Raw genomic sequence first — 15,232 nt, forward strand, 5'->3', positions numbered from 1 at the left:
AGTTATTTCCTTCCCCCACATTCACATCAGCCACATTAGCACTTTGTTTTGACTGATCACTTTGTTTTAGCATTCACTTGCATAATGCTCAACTTATGACAATAATAACATTCAACATTGCTCTTATTGAAGTTGTTTTTTCTTTCTTCCTCCTCTGGAGTTACTCTAAGAGGTGCTTGCTCACTCATGGCCAACTGCTCGTGCTAAGCTTTCTCCTCTAGCATTTCTTTGCAAGGAGCTACCGTGACCTCTACCTCTTGAACCACATCCAAAGTTAGTTCTTCCTCTCCCCTACCTCTTGCATTGGCTTGAGCTTTGAAAGCTTGCTCTTTGGGAAGAAGTTGCAGACCTATTAAGGCGATGTTCATGGGTATGGAAAGAGCCCATCAACTCATCTGTAGTCAAATTAGACAAGTCTTTTGCCTCTTAAATGGCACAAGCATATCAAATCTCTAAGATAGACTCCTCAAGATTTTCTCCACTATTCTATGATCTTCTATATCTTCTCCATTAGTTCTCAACTGATTTATCAAACTTGAAAATCTAAAGTTGAATTCTGAAACAAACTTATTACCCTTGATGAAAAGAGACTCTAATTCTCTTCGAATCATTTATAACTTAACAACACGGACTTTATCAGTCCCTTTGAAAGTAGTTTCAAGAATATCCCAAGCTTCTTTGGAATAGTTAGTTGCTGTTATCCCTGGAAATAAAGCCTATGTCAAGTCTGCTCCAATCAAGCTCAATGCCTTTGCATCTTTCCTCGATGACTCTCTCAACTTCTTTTGCTTATTTGCAAGAGCAGCGAACTGAACAGGGTCAATTGTATCTGTGAAACCATTTTCACAAGATCATTTTTCTAGCCCAAACATTATAGTGTCATCCATTTAAGAACTACAGTTGCTACCAGACTTTTCTTTCATCTCCAGCCACGTCTCCCGCACAAAAACTTCAATACCCAACAAATACAAGTGCCCAAACTCACTAGTATTGAGGGTCAAAAATCTCTAATACCAATGTGGAGATTATAGAAGCACAAGAACAATATCAAAACTTAAAAGCTTAGTTGCTGATTTGGGATACAAATCCAATTTGGGCACGTGATTCTAAATCATTCTAAAATGAAATGATTTCGTAGTAGGAACCTGTGATTCTAAATCATTTCATACTATGAATCTATGAATCAAAGTCATTACAATTACAAAGAAAATAATAAAAATAAAAAACTTATATTTTATAAATAAAGATAAAAAAACTGGACGACTCTGGATCCGGCCTCCAGAGTATGAATCTGGTAACTAGGCCTAAAAGTTATGCTCCTAAAATCATAAATATATATTCCCCAATAACAGAGCGGAGTGTCAACACACAAAGATTGCAAACACTGTTGTTCAACCACGCAGCGGAAACAAAATTTAATAGAGACAATAAAATTATACAGCTGGAAATATGCAAGTTATCTTCTTGCTTTATATTCAAATCTAAAACAAACTAGTAGAAAAAGAAATCTGAAAATGAACTTCTACAACTAACAACTATGACTGTTGTTTACAAATAAAACTTGCAGCAATACAGGCTGCATACAATCTATCTTTACCTCGAGCAATCACTTGCTCAATAGTGCAATACAAACAAGAAACTAATGTTGTAAATTCTCTGCTCAAACAGAGTACAAAACATTCTATTTGCTGCTGCAAATACAGACTCAAGAACCCACACACGTTGTTGTACTTCTCATGCACCGTTTTTTTCAAATTAGAAGTATTTATAATTGCGTGTTGCTGCTTGGAAACTTAATCACCAAGTAATAGAGCAGCTTTGAAACTTAATCGTTATGCAAAGATCAGATAAGAAATCTGAGTGGCTGAAGGAAGCTTCTGGAGAGCTGCTGACTGTTGCTGGCAAATACCGACCAGATAAGGCAAACTGCTGGAGAGCTGCTGACAGGTTAGGGTGACGTCAGGAAGGCTCAAACAATTAGATATAATTCTAAAATTCTAACAAATCCTCCATTCACTGTTCTCCCCTTGGTCAGTACTTGATCAAACACAATGACTTTTCTTAGGTTCTACTATACTGAGCATATATAGCAACTCTGGCAACCCCCAGCAATCATCACATCATGTTTTGACTTTTTGTATTTCCATTGTGAATAATGGCATGCTTATGTTTCCTAATTTTCCAGAACTTTCCTAATTTTCCAAACTTTCTGTTTTTTTCTAATTTTCCCTAATCGTGCATGGCTGCTTTAAGGTGTATTCTCATTGTGTGCAACACTGATTGAGAAGAGATTATAGTCCAACTGGTAAAAAGCACATTTGAGAACTAAAGTTCACAAAGCTCCATCCCCGTCTTACACAAAAAACAAGAAGCGTACCTTTAATGATACACATAATCAGATTCATGCAGCATATCTTTAATGGTACACATAATCAGATTCATGCAGTCCATGGGAGAACTTAACTATGTATGGTGCAGTTAAGAATAAATTCCTAGGAAAAGAATTGTAACAATTTGAAAGAGAAAAATAATGTAAAATTAAATTTACATGCAAATAATTGGCCAAACTTGAGTCGTGGAACCTGAAAAAGCACAAGTCTATATATACGAGTATTCTTGATTTGTACAGGATACAATCTTGTTAAGAAGCTTCTGAATGGCTAATCATTATGAAACAACAGGAACCTCTGCCACAGGGATACTGATCATATATTCTTGCTCAAGTAGAAGGAGTTTATCCTGCAGTATGGTCTGGACCAAAGGACAGATTTAGTCCAGTAATACTCTTCCCTTCATTGGAAGGCCAATTAAGGTTTGTCCCTTCCCCTGAACCCTGTGGACGTCCAATATTTGATATTACATTTCCTTCAAGAACATCTCTTTTAAGAGTAATATGCCCATCGCCAGCACTACCATAAGCATGATTTCCTCCATTTACAGTTGAAAACGATAATTGTTGGGGAGGCTGTAACCAGACAGAATGAGAAGGGCTCGGCTGACTCCCTTTTGACTGAACCATGGACATGCCAGTACCTATATTAGTAGAAGCTAACCTACTTAAAGCCTCCCCAACTGAACTGGTGGGGGTTGTTCCATGGGAAAGTTTGTCACCCCATAGAGAAAGGTTTCCTTTATCATGGCTAACGTGCATCTCTGTAGATGGAGCAATACTGTGGCAGAATGCTCCATAGTTTGAGAGTATTTGAGGTGTTAACATACCATGTAAACCTGAACCCAGCTGATTCGGATAAGAGAAAATATTAGAGGGGAAACTTGGAGTAGCTGTTGAACCAGTACCAGAAGCAACTGACCCAAATGTATTAAACAGAGCTGCTGGATTTCCTCTCAAAAATTGTGGCAATACCTGATTTCCAGCTCCACTGCCTTCTCTTTCACAACTCGCTTCCTTGCTGTTTACCTTCTCCCTGTCCCTCTGAATGTCATTTTTCTGATCACCTTCAGATGACTTATGTGTAGCATTTGTGACAGCCCAAGGAAAATCGGGTTGAGGGGAACAAGAAAATGTATGGTTATTCATCTCTCCTAAATTAGGCAATACAAATGAATATCCTTTGGTCGTTGAATGCAAAGGCTCTTCATTTTTCCTACTGCTTGAATTCCCTCCTTTGTCTTCTGCTGTTCTAAATGCAGGAACACCATACAGTAGTTGAGGTTGCCAAATTGATGAACTCATTTCAGAATACATCCTAGGATCTCCAAAAGGTAAAAAGGAAGGTCTAAAATTAGTCATACCTGTGGAAAACTGGCTCATAAAATTTAAACTGCCTGAGTTCAACCCTGGATCAACATGTTCTATTCTGTTTTCTGTATCTTGCATATAGTCCTTATCTAAATCTTCTGGGTTTTTACCCAATCTTTTTTCAGAATCCATATTCTCCTCTTTAGCAACAGTCTGCAATACAAGCATCTGCCCTGTACCCTTTCCCTCTGAGGATGGTGTGGAAGCCCTAAAGTTGGTGGTAGTGACATATTCTGATGTGTGAGAACCTGAGTTCTGGCCAAACGACTGCAAACCTGATGGATTACAAGATCCTGATCCAATGCCCTGGGTGCACTCTGGGACAACAGTAGGACCAGACAAACCTGAAGTCACAGTCATAGAAGAGTCTAAAGCAGAGGTCACATTTAACACTCCGCCATTAATATCAGCTCTTGCCACAGAGGCACGGCCCAATGCTGCTGCTGTCATCGGAAATGCCTTCTCAGGAGGAACGGCTGGAGTGTAATTCTTTGGCAGTAAATCATCCCAATTTTCAAGCAACTCTTTATAGACTTTACGCAAAGTTACCTAATGGGTTCAATTACAAATGTGTAACCATGAAAGCATATCAACAGTGGAAATTTTAAAGACAACAAAACAAAAATATATATAAATTATAATTCTACAGTTTACCACCATACCTCAGTAAGCCCAGTTGCTTTGCAAATTTCAGCTTGTGTTTTCCGTTTGTCTTCCAGTTGACAAGCCAGATAGATAGCAGCTGCAGATATACTAATTGGATTCCTGCGAGTACAGAAGCATTTGTTGATAACTACTTCTCCTATGTGAGTTGCCAGGTCCTGGAAGTTTCACATTTAAGTCTGAAATTAGATTACATAGCAGAGGTGATAGGTCAAATCTAGAATATTGGAAGTAAATTTCAAGCATATCTAAATTGTATAAAATATGTAGATCAAATCAAATAGCACAGATGATGGGACAAGGCTACTTGACTACTGAAAAAAATGTCATGTGGATACAAACAAACAGAATATAGTATTTACTCGATAAACAAACTTTGTTTGAAGTTAAGACGGTCATAAATAGAACTTTATAAAGCACGGCATCTATCAGATTTTAGGTTTTCCAATAAACATACCTGAGTTGTTTTGCTCAACTGAAGCAAAGTACAAAATCTTGGCATGTGAACAGAGATTGAATTGCTATTGATGGGCTGACTCAACTTTAGAGCATCACCTAATATTTTAAGATATTTCCCAATTTCCTTCTGTTGAACATTAGCTGCGGCTGAAATTTCCTGTGACACATACACAAGACCTAGTCAGCTGGTTTGCCCAGAGATTACCATGCAGGTTGTGTTTAAAACTGCATCATAATTCGGTAACCTGTCAGGTCCAATTACAAGTAATATCCCCTTGTCATTAATATAGAAGGAATAATGAGTGAATGAGTTCGCAATCATCACTTGGGCAATCAATCTGTTTTAAGACATTTTTTCAAATGCAATTATAAGTGGTTTCTATGGGCTCCACGAACTTATAATGAAGATCCTTGGGTATTTAAAATTTTAGTCTGCTGAGTCTATTATTGTTTTTTAAATTAACAATGCTTCAGACTAGAATGTGCATTATAAGTTGGATTTGGTGATATGCTGAGCAGATTAACTTCATAAGTTGCTAATTAAGAGATCTTGCCTTCCTGAGTTATCTTTTGAATTATTATTTCATTCTCCCACTTATCAACTCTGGCTTGGATGGTAGGTGACATTTATTGTTCTTTTTGTGGAACAGAATGAGGCAGCTAATCATTTCACAGATAGAATCAGTAATCTATTTGAAAATAAGTGTCATGAATGCTTAAAGTAATGTAGAGAAAAGCCAAGAGTCCCAGTTTGTATTGAAGTGCCAGTGTAAGCTTGGCAGTCATTGTATGTTATTCACTGGTCTTTTAATTAATAGAACTTACAGCAATAAGTTAAGGAAGCTAATAAAGTGAAGACTTTTTCTTTGTTATTTAAGGTGGTGTAAACTAATCAAGAGTCGGCCCTTAAGACAAATTACAATGGAAAACAAATTACAACTAATCCACATGCAAAGGACAAATTAAACTAATGTGGAGAAAAGCCAAGAGTCCCAGTTTGTATTGAAGTGCCACTGTAAGCTTGGCAGTCATTGTATGTTATTCACTGGTCTTTTAATTAATAGAGCTTACAGCAATAAAGTTCAGGAAGCTAATAAAGTGAAGACTTTTTCTTTGTTATTTAACAAGGTGTAAAGTAATCAAGAGTGGCCCTTAAGACAAATTACAAAGGAAAACAAGTTACAACTATTCCACATGCAAAGGACATCCATCTTTAAAGGGGAACCAAAAGAAAGAATGTTCATAGACAGTACCAGGGTAGAGGATCTATTTTTTAAGTGCTATTGCAGGTGGCCTGTGAGGATGCTTGGTTGACTACAGGTTTCAGTCAGCATGCATTCATACTAGGAAAGTTTCCTTCTGCTATATGAACCTATGAGGTTCCATTTTATATGAAGTTCTACAGTGTGGTTTTCATTATTACCTTGTTCTATTTTTCTATTTGCAAAGTTGAGGCCATTTTTCTAAAACTCTGCATTCAGTTCGAAGATGACTAAAACAAGCAAAACAAATTAGACTTCATCTTCTCAATTCAGTTTTAATGCTCCAGGTTTTAACTTTTTCACGGTAATGTTTATTCAGTTCAGAATCCAGATTTTACACACAAGATATTTTACTTTATTTCCCATTACAAATAGATTCAAGGTATCAAGGTATCAAACCCAGATTTTATTCTGAGCCATTTTTCAGATTCTCGGCATTGAAAAGAGTCCAGCCATTAGAGCAGATTTCTATCAGGAATATGACATGTTCAATGGTCTTACATCAGTGAATTTCCATATGTGACATGATTGCTATTTGATTGCAGGCATACATCAATATCTTTATCGAAATATTTACTTAAGACACTCTTCAAAAATATCTCGGCACAATGGAGCATTACATTTTGGGAAACATATTATCAATGTAACACAGGTACTGAGGGAAAGATATTATCAATGTAACACAGGTACTGTTGGGACAGGGGGCTAAAGATTTGGGGACAACGGCCGGGGGTTGGGGGGGCGAGGGGGCATGGTGTGCTGTAAAATACTATACATATAGTACTTAAAATGCTAGTTATAAAATGATGTATGGCAGTATAAGAACTAATGATACCAAATACTTGAACATAGCAAAATTGCAACATACACAATACAGAATGCAGTATACTTGAACATTGAAGTTTTCGTTTTGAACATCGAATTTCAAATTACCAAATTACAATTAAAACTTCAAATTAATTGGGAACTAGAAAATTCTGATTTATATTATATCAAAAATATCATAAAGATGATTGCAATGAGTAGCATGATATCAAAACAAGTACAAAATCATGTCTAATGCAGTGAAAGTAATCATTCCTCATCACTAGAACTACTGGACTCCTCAAGTTCAAGATCCCCCAAAGGAACACCAACCAACCCTACATCTCTAGCTGCTGCAGTCTCATCTGGACTGGGGACGTGCACATGTCCCCTGGACGTCTGCCCATCCCTGTATTGTTTTGGTGGAGAGAAGGCGGTGGGGAATGCCAAGTCCCTGTCTAGGGGATGGGGGAAGTTTCTGGGCGGGGGGGGGTCCCTGTGTTACAGTTACACTGTGTATTATGTAATCTCTACTTGATTTTAGATTTACAGGGGGCTTCAATTGGACCAGCATCCTTGAATTATGAGGGTGTCCACAAGACCCACATCCCATACAATTCATTTTGTAATGATACTTCTACTAGTGGCAAATGCCACGGCAGTTACATTTCAAACTCCCACTGTGGCAGTCTTATGGCTTGAATAATTCATCTTCTTGTCTCCTCTTCCTCTATCCGACCAGCCTGAACTCCTCCTATCTGCTCCTGCAGGGTAGCTAATCCTTGTTCCTTCTTGCTTTCCTCCATCAACACTTGTGGGCCTATACACACTAACACTGGAGACAAAAATATTACTCCAACACACCCTTCCTGCACTAGATGTCGTTGAGGAAAATTGAACCTTGGTTTCCAACATGAGAACCAAGCAATCCCGCCAAATTGATCATGACACCTTTTACCACACATTAAGTATTGTGATGTCATCATCAAGATTTATAGTCAATATATAAATGCATGAGTATGAAAAAAAATATTATAAGCATTGCCTTTGACATAGTTTAAAGTTGTATGTCATGGAAGATAGAATGGGTAGGGAGCCCTACAATTGTATCAACATAAATGATGTTGCTCACTTTCTTTAAAAAGGGTGGCGCTGAAATGAAGAGTATCCCATGAGATCAATATGCTTCTCAAAAAGACAGCCCCAACTTTGATACTTCTTACGTCATCCACACAACCAGGCCAATCAGCATCATTGTATGCATTCAAAGAAAAATCATTATCTTTTTGACACCATAGACTGTAATTAAATTAGCAAGTTTCTGATTTTACCTCTTGGGCTCTGATTCCAACCTTGCAATGAAACTGTATGTGTCAAGATCCTTCTGATTTTCTAAAAAAACTGCCCATATCTGCCTCTTCTGCACCTCCTCTAAGTCAGATTACTGTGTTTTGCCTCTGATTTTGTCACCAAATTTGCATTAATATGGATCAGATTTGTTCATTCCTCCTGAAGATGTTTGACATTCACGGGTACTTATCCTAAAATGTGTCCCTTAATTTCCAATTTTTTCCTTATGCTCATATTTGATCTGCCATGTGCTTGAATTGCTATCGAAATGCCTACCTCTGACCTTTTTTTGTGGACATTTTGCCAAAGGCAATATCAGCTGGGTTTACAAGGCCGAACTCTCAGTAAATTTTGACAATTTTACTTGCAATTTCCCCACTCTCCAAGCTGGCCCAATCTCCCATTCAATTCAGATTTCTACCTTAATTGGATCAACTTCATGAAATTTTCCCTTGCATCATTTTTCATGATTTTTTAGAATTGCAACGTCTTCTGTGAATTTTTCAATTGAATCGACCTTCGTGAATTTTCAAATTGCATCGTCCTTCATTCATTTTTTAATTGATATTGCTTTTTTTCATCAAGGAGAGGCTTGATTTCATGAAGGATGTGGGTTCACGGTGCACTAAGAATTTCAACTCTTGATTCTCATTTTGCTTTATAAATTTTCCCTTGGCGTGGGAAATCAACCCCTGCCATGAAGGCTTGCTGTTTCGTATGGTGGAGCTCTGTAGTTCACCATGAATTCCCACTCTATGTTTTCATATTACCTTGTAATTTTTCCTTGGACTGGAAAATTGAACCTTACCATGAAAGCAATTCAACATTCATTATTGCCAAAGGGTACAAAATTGACCCACATCGTGAATTCTTGATCTTCCGAAGGGTGGAGGTTCATGGTTCACCATGAATTTCCGCTCTTCATTTTGATCTTGCCTTGTAGATTTACCTTGGGAGTGAAAAATCAACAATGACCATAAAAGCTTAACATTTCTTAGAGTGAGGATTTGAGGTTCATCATGAAATTCCACTCTTCATTTTATCCACTTACAAACTTTCCTCGAGAGGGGAAAATTGACCAAGAGGATGAAGCTTCAGTTTTTCTAAATTCATAGAGTGGAAGATGACCCTAACCATTTGTGATTTTCCTTTCATCTTTCACCAACATTCAGACTCCAAAATTGGAAATTCTAAGGGTACCATGAAGCTTACAATTTCCAACTTGTCAAATAGTAGAAAATCAACCACAACCATAAAGGTTCATCATTCTGTACGGTGGGGTGCTGTGATTCATAATGAATTTTCACTCCACATTGTGATGACCCTAGTTGTAATAAGAATTTACTAAATTATTTAAATGATTGATTGAAAAGAAATATATATCAATAGAATGAATAATTAATTATTAGATTAATAATTACTAAAAAAATCTATCAATCATCCAATATATAGACATCAATTAACTAGTCAAATTACCAAGTAAAATTAATATTTATCAATAAATGAAGTTCAATAATAAGAATTAATAATCACCTCTAAACAAATGAACTAATCATAAAAAGACATTAAAAAAATCATTATTTATTATATCAAATGAACTTTACACTAATAATTCCTAACTGCACTAATATAGATATTCCTAACTATACTAAAACAAAACTTCAAAACTAAAGTTGATGATCGATCATGTCAGATGGTAAGCAACACACAAAATCACGTTGACATGTGCACTATAAATATAGCGTCGAGATGAAGATATGGGGGCATAACATATATAATAAAAATTCAATTCATACCAATTTAAAAAGGTGGAAGGAAAAGTAACATCCGAACCACTAAAAGACAAAAAGGTTATTCCTACATAAAGTTACGCAGATTTGGTACAAGCTGCTTGTACTATCCAATTAAAGTGTAATTGTCCACATCAGTCAGTAATCTAAAGGATAGCAAGGTAAGGTTAAGAACTCATGAATATATGATTATATATATTGTAATGTAATTTTCCAAATTATGAATATATGTAGGATTAATTTTCTATTGTTATTGTAATGTTACTTTTAATATTAATATTTTTTTATAAACAATAATAGCGTTAATTTTTATTATTACTTCTTTTGAATTTAAGAAATGAATCTAGGTTGTAATTAGGGAGAGGCTCAAAAAAATTCCAACCAATAGGTTATTTCCAATAGAGGGTGGGGGTCAGCATTCCGTAAATCTTCGCAAAACAGACTTGGACCTGTAAACTGAGGGTATACCTTGAGGATTGGTGTCTAAACACCCTGATTACATCCAAACTTCCTTCTTAGAATCCAAAGAAAATAATATTAAGAATTGTAAAAGCCTAATGATCGCAGATGAAGATCTCTAATTAAGAGTATATGAATAGGGATAGTGTCCTATTTTTGTAATTGAACATAATTTACTAAAATTAGATATAATTATTGTTTCATTGTCTTAAAACCAATAAGGGGACATTACACACATTTTCTTTTCAGTTTGCATTGCACATTTCTTCCTAGAGTGGAAAGTTGACCACTACCCTGAAGGTTTGATTTTGCATTAGAAATTTCTGAAGGGTGGAAATCTGACCCACACCATGAGGATTCCATTTAATGAATGGTAAAGATAAATAGTGGACCATGAATTTCCACTCTTCCCTTGAAACAAACTTTCATTAGTCAATTTCCTACTCATGACAACATTTTGGCATCCTTTAGCAATTTTCACAACCTTACCCTTAATTTCTAACTTTTGAAATCACAACACTTCAAATTCATTCATAAATTTATCAAAATTTCACTCAAACTTGACAAGACTTCTCAACTGCCTGGGAGACCAAGGGAATCAAATTAATGCCAAGCTAAACCAAAGCTAACAAACATCTATGACCACTAAGCCAAAACTAAGCCACTAAAAAAGGAGGGAGTCCCCTTTTGCAATGAGGCAATGTGTGAAAACCTCACAACAATCACCCCCACCCACCCAAGATTATATCATGTATATATACAACTATTAAAATTCTTTCCTTCAATTTGATGTAAAGATTACTATTGGTAGTACTTTTCTTAAAGCCTAGCTGGAGTATATGCTTGTCCAATCTTGCATATTGAACCCTACGAGATTGGTTAAAACCATATAGTGCCTTTGTAAGCCTGCACACCATGTTTCAATATTCTAGTAGCTGAAATCCATCTAGCTGTTTTATGTGGACTTCTTCTAGGTTTCCATTCAATAAACCAGATTCAACATCAATTTGATACACTTTGAAGTTCTTGTAAACTGCATATGCAAGAAACATTTTGATTGCATCCATTCTTTCTACCAGAGCAAATGTCTCCTCATAGTTAACCCCTTCAACTTGGGAATATCCTTTACAAACCAATCTCGCTTTGTTTCTCAACACTTCTCTGTCTTCATTCAATTTGTTTCTAAATTTCCATTTTGTTCCTATCACAATTTTGTTTACAGATCATGGAACTAATTCCGAAGTCTGTCTTTTTCTCAATCTGATTTAACTCTTCTTCCATTGCTTTTATCCAACCTTCATTCTTACTGGCATCAATAAAAAGTCTTTGGATCTATCTTCGATAATAAACAGAGATTCGCTTGTTTATTTGTTCTTGCAAATCTTCTTCTGGTTTGCACTCCTACGTTTTTTATCTCCAATTATCTAATCATTTTAATGATTCTTTTAGACATATTTAGCACAAGTCTTGCTGATCTTCTTTGGTGTTTCCTTCATTTCCTAGAATGTTTCTTCATCTTCTATGCATGTAGACTCATCCGATCCATATGTCTTCGAGCTCATATGTGTTTTTCAATGAATCCTCATCAACTTTGGTATTCACACTTTCACAATCTTTCTTAGTCTCTTATTATAGCATTTGCAAGTCTTGCTCCTAATTAAGTACTCAAGAAAGGTTCCTTCGTCAGATCTAGAGTCCTTTTTTCCCAAATCTTCATCTCTTTGATGTAACATTTACTACTGAAAATTCTGAATTACTTGACTACTGTCCATATTCCTACCAAGAAAAGGTGAGAGTAATTACAACAATGGGTTATGAGGAACATGATTGACGATGCACAATCCTTTCTGAAGGAGCAGCAACTCCCCAAAGGTAGCCTCTCTTCATGGTAATATTGAAATATGTGGGCCAGGGGACTACAATGGGAGAAAGCATCAAGGAAGATAATGAATTGAGAGAGAGAGAGAGAATCAATCCAATTATCATAAGGACTCATAACAGCTCATCAATTCATCAGATATCGATAATCGGGCACATAAATGGTCAATCACATATTTTTATCTATTGCAGGCAACATCATTCTTGTTCAACAGTGATATGCATGAGATGTGTGCTTAGTATGCATGAGGGAGATATTATTTAACATATTATTTCTTATGTGGATTGCTAATTTTTTCAGATTCTAGATTTATTCATTTACTCTCCCAAGGAAACAATCATGTGTAGCTAAGGAAGGGAATGCAAGGAGGAAAAACTGTTATGAGGTCTTCTTGTAAGCAGGCCACCTCATCATGGTGAAAAGTCATCCCATGAGGGCAAGGGGGGATGCAAGGAGTGCCCCACCCATGGGCTTAGAAGGGAAGGACGCTCCAGACGGCCAATTGATATTTCCTGAAAGAATTACCTTGGTTGACCACTATGTTAAGAGACTCTAATCATAAGGAGGAAGATAAATGTTGCCATGGAAGAGAGTTGATCTTCTATGGATTCCTCACTAGATACACCACCTAATATGGATGGCAAGGGTCACATTAGGCAAAGAGGGATGGTACCCACTCTTTGACCTAGGATAGAGGGTTGATTAGTTATGGATTCCTCATTAGGCACACCCCCTCATATGGGTGGCAAGGGCAGAATGAGGCCAAGATGGATGGAATCCGCTCTGGTGCCTACAGTAGAGGATTGATAAAGGCAACGTATTATGCCCCTTACTCTAGCTCTCCTATGACTGAGCTCCACTATATTAAATATATCTCATAGTTAAATTAATGCTCCAAACCCTAGTTGGTATGATCTATGCTTTTGATAAGAAAGATTGAATTTGTGGATATTGTTTTCATCATTTCAAACACGTTACAGGATCTTGACCAGGTATGTGAACATTACTAATTCCATTCTATTTCTTGTTCTATTTGGAATATGTGAATTAGAATAGAACACAAGGGCATTTACAAAAGGGGACATTACAGTGATCAAATGTTTAAGGCATTAAAAATGAAATTTACATTAGTGGTTAAGTAGAAGTCGTTATTGCAAAGGAATACTTATCTCCTTCACAAATAGTAGGTGTGTTTCCATTGTCAATTCTGTTGAAGGTTCAAGAGGCTGTTTGCCAAGAAATTTGACTACTCCTTTTTAAAGAAATCCCAGTAATGTCTGTTATTGCAGAGGGATATTTAGCTCCTTAGGTGTTCATCTGTGAACTTTGTTGAAGGTTTGAGGAGTTGTTCCGCAGGGGATTTGACTAGTCCTTTTTTCATCCCTCTTCTTTGGGAGAACTATTCTATCTCTTATGAGGAGATACCTTTCATTTTGCACTTATTCGTACATGGTTTACTACCATGGCACCTTGCTGTCAGGGCCCAATCTTTTTATTTCCTAAGTTAAGAGGTGTAATATTTTTATATCGCAACTCTTTATGTATGTCTTCTTGGGCAAAGAAATTTTGTTCTTAAGTAGTTCATAAAAATTGTTCCACATTGTCATTTATCCTTTTGCAGCTTAAATTAGTTAAGATTTCTCTAAGTTGGACCTGATCGCTTTTATTTTGGAGGTAACTTAAATTATTTCATTTTATAAATTAAAAGGAAGTGTCTTATTTATTCTTATATAACAAAAGTATTTTATATGCTTGGAGAGAATATAGAATTAAAATAAATGTAAGGCAAATATAAAAGGAGCATTTTTCCTCATTTTTGTGATAATTGAAGTTATCCGTAGTTTGCAAACTCTCCGAGTACTCTCAGAGTTGCCGAGTACTCTCAAGATTTTTTTGTGGGCAAGTACTCTCAAGTTTAACTCTCACGTATTTATAGATGTTAAAAAACGTAGGTAAAAATGTTGATGCAGTGAAAACATTGGATTAGATGCATTTTTCACATCATTTTAGTGCTATAAAACTATAAATTTTCTCTATTGAAATGTCAATTACTAATTTAATACATTTTATGATTGTATTCTACAAAAAAATATATGTTTCTTTAAGAGAGATTAAATTTTAGTACTTTCTGAGTTGCCGAGCTTTCCCCGAGTTTTTGTTGAGTATATGTCAAGGTTTTTCCAACTTAAAATTTTTGGGCTTGCCGAGTACTCTCCAAGTCCAAGTCTGCAAACTATGAAGTTATCATTTGCATCCACTTTTCAAATCTAAACAACATTCAATCTAGGACACCCAAAGACAAAAACCCTTGGTTTGTCCAAGGTTAGAAAAGACAAAAACCCATGTTTCCAATCTTGGGTGATTCAATCCAAGAATTGTGCTCATGCTGATTTGTGATGGCTTTGGATTTCAGTACTCTGAAATTACAGAGTTTTTTACAAGCAAGTGATGGATTTGGATTCTGTTACACAAAAATTGCCGAGTTTTTGGCACGTAAAATTAATTATTTCATTATCAGCATATATTTGAGGGTTTATACATTACGTTTAAGATTCTTGGCATGTATTTTGGTAGCCTAAAGCACTGGATTTCAGTTGTTGCAGTCATACCACCCACCAAATGATGTCATTGGTGAATTTTGGTGATTTTTTGGATGTAGCCCAGCTGCACATAAATTCAGAAATTGTCTTAAAAAGGGGGCGAACCATTTTTTTGAGATATTTCTTGCTGAATTAAAGGCACCAGCTTTTAGAACAGTCCATGCATGCTTATCTGGCACTTTTATGAGGTCTGATTTACATTACAT

General features: G+C 36.2%; 1 protein-coding gene across 2 annotated transcripts in view; it reads right to left on the reverse strand.

The window, feature by feature from the left end:
• Positions 1-2,576: 2,576 nt before the first annotated feature.
• Positions 2,577-15,232, reverse strand: part of PBRP (plant-specific TFIIB-related protein) — a 36,252-nt gene continuing 23,596 nt past the window's right edge. Inside the window, exons 2-5 of one of the 2 annotated variants that reach the window (XM_089786870.1) lie at positions 4,881-5,039; positions 4,423-4,581; positions 3,754-4,309; positions 2,577-3,636 (exon numbers count right to left, since the gene is read on the reverse strand). In XM_089786870.1, coding sequence (XP_089642996.1) covers positions 2,735-3,636; positions 3,754-4,309; positions 4,423-4,581; positions 4,881-5,039 — 1,776 coding nt within the window. In that variant the 3' untranslated portion in view covers positions 2,577-2,734. Of the gene's footprint in view, positions 4,310-4,422; positions 4,582-4,880; positions 5,040-15,232 lie in introns of both variants that reach the window. The other variant, XM_089786869.1, reaches the window with a different exon arrangement.

This window comes from Cupressus sempervirens, chromosome 6 (genome assembly GCF_028749045.1).
Source record: "Cupressus sempervirens isolate cs-2001-9-10 chromosome 6, ASM2874904v1, whole genome shotgun sequence".
Lineage (NCBI taxonomy): Eukaryota > Viridiplantae > Streptophyta > Pinopsida > Cupressales > Cupressaceae > Cupressus > Cupressus sempervirens.